This window comes from Trachurus japonicus, chromosome 5 (genome assembly GCF_045865225.1).
Source record: "Trachurus japonicus isolate A0001 chromosome 5, Traja_1.0".
Lineage (NCBI taxonomy): Eukaryota > Metazoa > Chordata > Actinopteri > Carangiformes > Carangidae > Trachurus > Trachurus japonicus.
The window spans coordinates 7572990-7582781 of record NC_140911.1 but is presented as its reverse complement, the minus strand read 5'-3'; the positions used below and the strand labels follow the sequence as shown (position 1 = coordinate 7582781).

The 9792-nt window shown below is 42.9% G+C and overlaps 1 protein-coding gene across 1 annotated transcript; it reads right to left on the bottom strand.

Moving 5' to 3' along the window:
- Window positions 1–30: 30 nt before the first annotated feature.
- lhfpl5a (LHFPL tetraspan subfamily member 5a) lies at window positions 31–5435 on the bottom strand. Its single transcript, XM_085775901.1, has 3 exons — window positions 4884–5435; window positions 2077–2313; window positions 31–327 (listed from the first exon to the last, which is right to left on the bottom strand). The coding sequence occupies exons 1-3, from the start codon at window positions 5284–5286 to the stop codon at window positions 317–319; spliced, it is 651 nt and encodes a 216-aa protein (XP_085632027.1). The 5' UTR covers window positions 5287–5435; the 3' UTR covers window positions 31–316.
- Between the last annotated feature and the right edge of the window lie 4357 nt (window positions 5436–9792).

The window sequence follows — 9792 nt, the reverse complement described above, 5'->3', positions numbered from 1 at the left end:
CTGGAGCATGTTTTGGAAGGATTATCTGACAATTATCTGTAATGTCCATTAACGATCCTCTGGACAAGGAGTAAAGATTTTTATTTTAGCATTTCAAATATTGTAGCTCATCAAGTAATTTTCCAAAGTTGCAAGCAGAAAACATATTTATTGAAGTGTTTTTACCCAGAAACAACCAGTAGATAATCTAAAGGCAGAAGTGAGCAGTGACTCCATGTCCGTGTTTTTAAATGTTTGTTGATGAGCTGTTACATTCAAATCGAGATGGGCTCCTCTTTATTTCCTGTCCATCTCTGGTCCCTGTTGTCCTCTGGGGTTATGCATTATCTATGGTCAGAGAAAAGCATAATTACTAAAAAGGATAAGGTGAAATCCTCTGACAAAACATGTGGCTCAGCTTGGTTTTCAACACATACTGTACGACTAGTTATATAGTAGCATAGTGAATAAATAATAATGTCCTCTAGGGTCCAAGTATGTCCACATTATCCATCCAAGTGCTGAGATGGTTAAATAAATCAAATGCCATCTTCATAACAAAGTAAAAGGATCAAGTCATTTGAAATAATCAGCTAGGAAAAATAGATGTCAGTCTAAACTGTGCCAACATATTTCAAAGAATAAGAAAAAACTTTAAAGCACTTGTGTTGCAGGAAAGGTTCAAGGATCACCAGAGTCTATTTTATTTGTCATAAAGGGACCTTGAAAAGATGTCAAAGTATTTCACTCTGAATCACAAATATCAGCCGTGCTTTAAAATTCTGATTCTTATGATGGAAAATACAACTAAAAAAACATAAAGAATGGTGAAAGCTGTGAGTATGATTTCATACAGTTGTATTTACCCACTAAGACCTTGACCAAGACTGAAAGTAAAGATGAGAAAGAGGTTTCTGATTATTTGAGTTTTGATGTTATTTCTTCCAGACCTCAGTCATTTTACACTTTGACTGAGGTCCTTGAAGCTTCAAAGACTTCCAGCCTCTGCTTCACCTCTTTCCATTTTCTCTCCAGACAAAGCCGTTGACCCCCTGCACCAATTTAATCTTCCCACCTGATACTATATCTCCCCGAGTCCAATCTTTTACATTTCCATTTATTCATTTGGCAAAGCTTTTATCCAGAGCAAGTTATAATTGAGGGAAATCACTAAAATCTCATGTGCTCTGAAATGTGCATAGTAAGAGTTGGTTAGGGATGTTAAAGTATGAGACACCCCTACTCTCATCGCATTCGGTAGCTTCTTCAGTCCACACTATGATTGCCTTTTGTGAAAAGACACAAGTACAATAGGTGAGAAGAAGCATAGGGTTGTATGAAGTCTGCAGATCAAGAAGTCACTCTAAAGGAAAGCATTGGTGACTTCGGTTTGATTCAGATATGTGCCCTTTTAGGCTAAAGACCAGACAAGTTGCTGCAGTTTGGACCATCTACAAAGGGTCTGCAAAGTGCATGATGATGAAGATGTACCACAATACCACTGCAGCAATAAGGGTGAGAGGTAACTACAGTCTGTTTTTTAAAGCAGCATGACAAAGAGACAGATGCAACATAGAGAAGAAAAGCTGGCAAACAGACGAAGAACCAATGATAGGCTATTAATATTATTGTGATGAAGAAGGTGATTGGCTGAAAAGACTAAGGGTTCGGTCTTTGGGAGGTTTGATTGATTAAAGGTGGTGTTAATTGTGGTGGATAAGTCTGAGAAACAATCTGACATCCCTGCAAAGATCAAGAGGTTATGGTCAAGAACAACAGGTATATGTTTTTGTGTCATCGGCATAGAAGTAACATAAAAGTAGATGATTATTTGGACCCTAGGAAGTGGTGTATATTATAAAGAGAAGTGGTCCCAGTGCCAATCCCTGGGGCACTCCTGGGATACGTTAAGGATAGGTGTCCTTATCCTATCCCATCCAACCAGAGGATTCAAACTAGTAAAGTGCTTTCCCCATGCTGTCGATGTGGTTGTTCACTGTCTCAACCTCTCATCTGAATCTCCATATTTCATCAATGAACCCCCCCACGTTCCCCACCTTCCTCTGCCCCCCAAATCCTCCCTTCACACCCCATTACCTTTCCCCTCCACCTGGAAGTCCTCTGGCAGCAGCTTGTCCTGCCGGCTGCCCAGACTGAAGGCCAGGAAGGAGAGGATGAGCGAGTCCATGATGCTGATGATGGCCAGGATGTAGGCCCAGCGCACCGTGCAGTTTCCCAGGGTGTATTTGTCCGTTCGTTGGCCACACATGCGCTTCACCTCCTCCGAGTCCCAGCCGTCGGGGTAGATCATACAGCCAATCACCATGCACGTACCTGAGAGAGAGAGAGAGAGGGAGGGAGGAGATGTTTGAGTCAAATACACAAATGTTCTGTATTTTAACATCAACATGAACTGTTTAAATGTAATGACGTGTCGGCTGTGAACAGAACATCACCGTCTCCATTTCAGGAGCTGTAATAACGAGACAGAGAAGCCACCAGAGAAATTAATTGTACACACTCATCTCATTCAGATACGCACTAAACACACACATACGCACACGTGCAGATGAGTTGCCTAGCAACTCTAAAGCATCTCGGCTCCAGAACGATGAAAGTGTTCATCCATTATTGACTCTGAAGACAGACTTGTGTCGTCCCACCCCCACATGTGAACTATCAGGTGACGAGGTGAAACATTAGCGTGCACACACACAAACACACACACACACGTCTCACTTTCACTTTCTGAGCCCCTCCCTCACACACTTTCACCTTCTCAGCTCTCAGCTCAACTCTCTCAAGTCTCTTAACATCAGGAATTTCAAACTGCAACTTCTGGTCAGCTTTATAACATAGTTCAGAGTTAAACAAGGACAAGGAAACAACTACGACTCTGCTATTGGACATTTATCATATGTATTGAAAAAATAGAAAAAGCACGCTAAACGCTGGGTGCCAGACAAAACAAGTAAATGATAAGAAAAAGGAAAAGTCCGCACACCAACAAAAGCTCCAGAGCAATAATTTATTATCACCCAAAAGGGGAGTGACGTTTCGGGTCTGAGGAAGGGTTTCTAACCCGAAAGCCACTCCCAACAACCTTTTTGAATTCAATATCTACTCTTAAAAGCCAACACAGATTCCTAATTACACATCATCCTAAAAACACTGAAGTCGTTATCTGACCCTCAGTCAGTCATTAAACTCTGCAGATAAACATTCACAATCTTTTATGACCCTAATGTTTAGAAACAGAGCTTAAGATCCTCCTTATTTTATCCTCACAAAGACAGAACACACACACTAACACACACACACACACACTCTGGATGGCAGGTGTGTTGCCTACGAAGCGGCAGAGGAGAAAGTGTAACAGCACACCTCCAGGTTAATCTCATTATTTGTTTCATTACGGGCTCGTTCTCTCACTCTCAGCTACAGCTACATCTGTTCACAAGCTGCTTTGTGTTTCAGAAACACTCCCCTGCCTCTCATCTGTGTCTGTGTTGAAGAGGGAGAGAGAGAGACGACATGTAATGATGCTCTGTGTCGAACAGAAACTACCAGCGTCATTCAGTCGTGGCCTCAGATATAATCCTGCTCTGCCCTCAGAGTGAAGACACAGCCTCCACTGTGCTTCCACATAATCTTATTATTACTGCTTACGTGTGTTTTCTTGTGTCCCAGATGTTCTCATCTTTTCATAGACATGAACCCACATGTGGAGCCATAGGGAAATATTGTACTTTATAGTTCAGCTTCACTTTTAAACAGACAGGCTTTTAAAGTGAAATGAGTTTAAAGAAACCAGATGCTGCACTTTCACTTCTAAATATTTGAATGCAGGACTTCAACACTGTGGAAATTCTCCTTTTAGTTGAGTGTAAGACCTGAATACTTCTCCAACTATAGTTTTACTGCTGCACAATGAGTGATAAAGAGAAGAAGAGATGAATGATTTTGAAGTTAGAAAGTTAGTTTGGTGTAAAATGTGTCTAAATGGCAACTAATGTGCTAGAAGAGCCTCAGTATATTGTATATACTATACATTCTTCTTCGTATATAAAACATATTTTATGGGCTATAATAGGCCACATGCTTTCCCTGTAGGCTATTTAATATCCAAGTGTGACCATAATATGAGACAAAAGCATGTTTCCATGTGAATGATATAAACTTTAAAGGGATAGTTCAACATTTTGGCAAATTGACCCATTGCCATAATAGTTTTAGGAGTTGGTTCGTTACCTTTAATTGTCGGCGCAAGCTGTTTTTAGAACGGCGGAGCAGAGCCGCGAGCCACTCAGAGCTACGCTACAGAAGCTCATGGGATTTCTTGGTTTCCCTCACAACAATCCAACAACTCCAAAACGCTCTGGTGGACAAGTTGTGACCTGCACATTCACCACGCTATGAGATAATAACATTAACAATAAATAACATCACGTTACTAGATGGAGTTGTTTTAGAGGTAAATTCATGCAAAACGGCTGATGCGCGTTGCTGTCGGGGGCAGTTTTTCAGCAAGCAGTCTCTGAATTTACCTCTAAAACAACTCTGTCTGGTAACGTTCTGTTATTATTTCATAGCGTGGTGAATGTGCAGGTCACAACTTGTCCACCAGAGCGTTTTGGAGTCGTTGGATTGTGTATTTGATGAGTTTGATGAGGGAAACCAAGAAATCCCATGAGCCTCCGTAGCGTAGCTCTGAGCGGCTCGCGGCTCTGCTCCGCCGTTCTAAAAGTAGCTTGCACTGACAAATAAAAGTAACGAACCTACTCCTAAAACGATAGGGATTATGGCAATGGGCCAAAATGTTGAACTATCTCTACTTTAATACCCCACCCCCCCCACCCCCCCCAACCCCTCAAAACTACTGAGGTCACACCCCGGTCGCTCACTGGAGGCCAGCTGCAGCCACGCGCAGATCGTGTACACGCTGCCCGCGTTGCAGAAGAAGAAGAGGCTGAAGCAGACGATGCTCGCCACCACCAGCAGCATGGAGATCCCCACGAAGAACATGGCCGTCTTGAAGGCGCCGGACGGGATGGAGCCGAAGTCCAGCGCGCTCCCTTTGCAGACGAGCTCCGAGGTGAGCGCGTTCCCGATGCAGTAGTGGAAGAGGCCGAAGTATCCGGCCTGCGGCGTGTTGACGCTGTCTCCGATCCAGTAGGGCTGGATGAACACCACCACCATGATGACGGCGAAGGTGATGGTGAACACCGTCCACATCACGCCCACGGCACGCGCGTTACGCACGTAGTTGGTGTGGTAGATCCTCGCGGCCTCCTGAGCGGGCAGCATGGTGTTTCCTCCTGAAATAGCTTCAAATCAAAACTCACTGTCTGGATCTTTATTCCTCAGTCGTTAAAGGTTAAAACGACACTTTTTTTTTTTTTTTTTAAATCCTCTCCATTAAGTGTTGGATCGATGACTGAAGAAGTTTCTCCAAAGTTTCTGTCGCTTCTTCCACTGATGAAAACACACCTGTGAGGAAGGTGCACACACCTGTCCCCGCCCCCACACGCGAGTGGAGTGAAGTGAAGTGAAGCGTCTCTGCTCTGAACCACGGAGCAGCAGCAGCGGCAGCAGCAGCAGCAGCTCTGTGGTTTCTCTCCACTGTGATTAGCGGATGGTGGTTTCTCCCCTGGAGGATGCGGGCTCCACTTTATAAATGATTCATGGTCAAATGATCCGCAGAATAGAGTGACACACAGCGCGAGGCCGTCCAGATGGCAGACAGGTCTATCCTTCCTCACTCTCACTTTCTAAAGCCTTGGGTCAGTCCATCACTTTCCCTTTCATCACCTCAGATTTTTCTTTCTTTCTTCATTTTTTGTGTGTGGAAAATTGGCAATTAGACAAAACATCATGCTGCAAATCAAATCAAAACCAATTCATGGTTATCACAATTATATAAACTAAACTAGAAAATTTCCTCTCGGGAAATTTTGAATGGGCCGCGGGGCTACTGCCGATTTTGCCATCTCTGTCAACATGGGAATCAAACCCACCACCCGATTTGACTGTTGTCATACCATTGAATAGACGTAATCCGGGTACCATCATCCCACAAATATGGGCCAGTAGGGCCCTACTCTACCTACTAGTAGGTGCAGGAGGCTGTTATCACCTATTAATCTGGTTGACCCAATGTTATTAATGCCCAGTAGGCACAGAAGGTTGATCATTAGAGCTAGGATCTTGTCCATGAAAAACAATTAAAAAAAGATATATATATATATATATAATTTTAATAAATAGTTTAAATAGCCTATAATAAAGGCTTTTTTTAATGTTGTCCAACACCTGTTAAATAATAGCCTAGCTAGGCTATATGATAAATAATCAATGAAAGTGGCGTGTGTTTGACAGTCCTCATGAATCCACAGCTGATAGAAAATACAATAAAATATTATTTATTCCGTATCTTTGTTGGACGATAGCCATAGTTTACTGTGGTTGCTAGGCAACCTGTTACCGGTACCGGACGCGTACCGGAAAGATGGGGGGGGGGGGGGGTTGTTTAGGTGTCAGAGAGAAGGGGCCATGAATGTATTTTACTTGTATAAAGGAATGCCGTTTTTTCTTCCTCTATTCATTTTGTTTGGTTTGATCAAAGACGGTTTGGTATCTTTGGTTTAATGTCGGGGATAAGCCTCTCACTCCAGGACAGGAGGTGGCGGTATTGCACCTGTAGGTGCTGCCTGCCATAAAACGGGAAAAAAGACGAAGAAGAAGCTTGTGGGAGACGAAGGCGCGTAGACAGCAGGTTAGTATTTGGTGTTCCTGATTTAATAACGTGATTTAATAATAATGATAACGAGGGGGGGTGGAGTGACAATTGCAAACGTGATATCAGTAATGCATGTTATTTCTGACAGACCTCTGAAATGAAACTGTCCGGTCCTTGAGCCAGTCGGCATACTTTTTAACCACTGACCACATTCTGGTTAGCATTCCCTTGAATATACCGGTACGTGTACGAGCACCTGCCTGTGAGTAATGGAAACAAACAGGTCAGACTGAAAGTTTACTAAAAATAGCCTAATTGACGGAATTGCACAGACAATCCAATTCAATGTATGTGTAGCATAGATAGATAGATAGACTTATGTTTCCGTATTGACATTTTCTGACACACAGAGAAAAGCGCGCAAGCGAAAAAAAGCGGTAAAAGCGAAACACGGTGCGATCGCTGCTCTGTATTGGCATCATAGACTGTAAAAAGAAGATTGGCATTCTCTCTCTCTCTCACACACACACACAAACACACACCATAGACTGTAAGACACACACAGAAAGAAAGAAGCGCGCATATGACAGCACCATAGCCACAGCCCCCATAGCGCATAATTTTATAGCGCTGCTCCGTATTGGCATTCTCTCTCTCTCTCTCTCTCTCTCTCTCTCACGCACACACACACACACACACACACACACACACACACACACACACACACACACACACACACACACACACACAAACAAACACACGCGCGCGCGCGCGCACGCAGAGAGAGAGAGAGAGAGACAGTCACACACCCCGGACGCTGCGGTTCCGCGTGCAGTGCACCAAGCCGACTTGTGTAATGTGATCATATAACAGTAATCCTGTTCATCCTTCTTTCTTTTCTTTTCTTTTTTTTATATATTTGAATAGATGAACATGGCGAAAAAAAAAAAGTGAGACCCTACATTACAGTCAAAAACATACCATTGAGAGGAAGAGCAAGAGTGTCCAGGAGATATTTGAAGGAGAGGACCCCCTTGCCCTCAAACCAACTGGCAGAAAGGTGCTGCTTTGCAGCTCCACCATCAGCAGCTTGCACCTTGCCACTTGCAGCTGATGAACTTGAAGGGAGTACCAGCACCAACAAGAAGCAGGATTTGGTGGAAGCTTGGGCCAGAACAAGGGAGATACTCCTTGGTGTGAGGTTGGAGCTTTTCTGTCCCTCAGAAAACGCACCCTGCGCAGTTTGTGGAGTTTCCCTCACCTGTGACATCTGGCGATGCAACGACTGTGGCAGTGACAGTTACTACTGTGAAGGCTGTGTCAAGACTGTACATCAGGGCTCTGTTGCATTGCATGGGCTTGAAAAGTGGGAGGTTTGTGTTACTTAATACTTTTCTCTCCAGTATTTCTCTAACAGCATATTTCCAGTGTTCTAAAAAAAATAGAGTGGTACAGAATAGAATTGTATGGGGCTTACAGTATGATATTGATGCCAAATTAACTTAAATGTCTTCTCCCTGTTTATAACCTCTATCTAGCACGCACCTATTCTTGTTTTTGTGTACTGTGCACTAAAAAGTTTATAATGTCATCTTTATATTTAAGGATGGTGAATTTCACCAGGAATTACCAGTAGGCTTTCGGTGGCACTGGACAAGGAAGGATGGCCACCAGTGTGAAACATCCTATGCACGTCAAATAAATGTGTTTGATCAGCAAGGTAAGTAATACAGTATATCAGAAACAGTCATATCCACCCTGCACAAAATGGAAAGTTGTTTAAAAAGTACAGCATTTAACAGCTATTCTGTCGTGGATTGTAGGAAGGCTTCATGATGTGTGGATTCAGTTCTGCCACTGCGAAATGGAGGTTGCATCACTTGTGCGCTATGGCCTTTGGCCAGCAACAGTGAAGCATCCACAAACTGCCATCTCAATGACACTGATGGACCTGGTTTGTCGCCTTCAGCTTGAGTGTGGTGCATCACTGAAAGCTGTATGTGCAGCAATTCAGTGTTCGTCAGATGCCTCCAAGGTTTGTTTATTAGTAGCTTCTGTTAATATTAATCCTTTCTAACAATCACCATCATATGCAAGTTTGCAATTTGAAAAACACCTTTTTAGTGTTGACCCATTGTGATTATGATCACTTTCCATATAGTCTCATGACCTGTATGGAATCCTCATAAATGAGTCCTATGAGGAATACAGACACTTCCGATACCAGATGTCAACACTGTGCTGTCTTGGACCAGACATAACAGATGGAACACAGTGTCCTCTCTGTCCAGAGGTATAATGTATACATGTGCTAAATTAGGGATGTTATACTTGAAGCAGTAATTGTTTGTGAAGTGATACATTATACATATCTTATTTTCTTTATCAACACAATAACAAACAACTAGTCAAATAATAGTATCTGAAAGATCGACATTCAGGCATATCATGGTCTGGTTTACTATTACTGCACTCTAACTGAATTTGCTGCTCTGGTTTCCCAATCAAGAATGAAAAATATAATCTGTTATAATGTTTAATTTGAAAGCTGTCACAGATGCCTAATGACACATTTTTACTCTGACTGTCACTTATTATAGAGTGATGGATGTCTGGTTGTTGCGGCCGATGGACTGTTTGGACTTCCAAGGAAAAAATCATCTGGAAGTAGCCTTGAGGCCCCCAAGCACTCCAACCGGTTCTTCTGCCCCCAGGATGTTGTTGATGCTTTTACTGAAGAAAAGCGGCATTCTTCTGAGCAGGTAAAGTTTATACATTGTTGTTTAATACCTTCCACCTTCATTACTGGGTTGCAGTATAAAAATGTAATGTTAAAGGGATAGTTCGGTCTTTTGATATGAATCTATATGGCATCCCCATCACCAGTTACCTGCTGTGACAGTGACTTTCCCCGGACTGGGTCCCGTGAGCAGAGTTCCGGCCTGGCTTTGGTGCTGACGAATGTAGTCCGGCTAGTTGGCTGGGGTCACGAAAATAAAGCGTTTTGCTTCTCAAAACAATATGTGTTCAAAAGAGTGATACATTTGCATCACAAAACCGTTGTCCACGAAAAA

Coding starts and splice junctions, on each gene's coding strand:
- lhfpl5a (XM_085775901.1), bottom strand. CDS start 5,286: ATGCTGCCCGCTCAGGAGGCCGCGAGGATCTACCACACCAACTACGTG. Junction 2,314..4,883: donor GTGGCTGCAGCTGGCCTCCA/GTGAGCGACCGG, acceptor TCTCTCTCTCAG/GTACGTGCATGGTGATTGGC.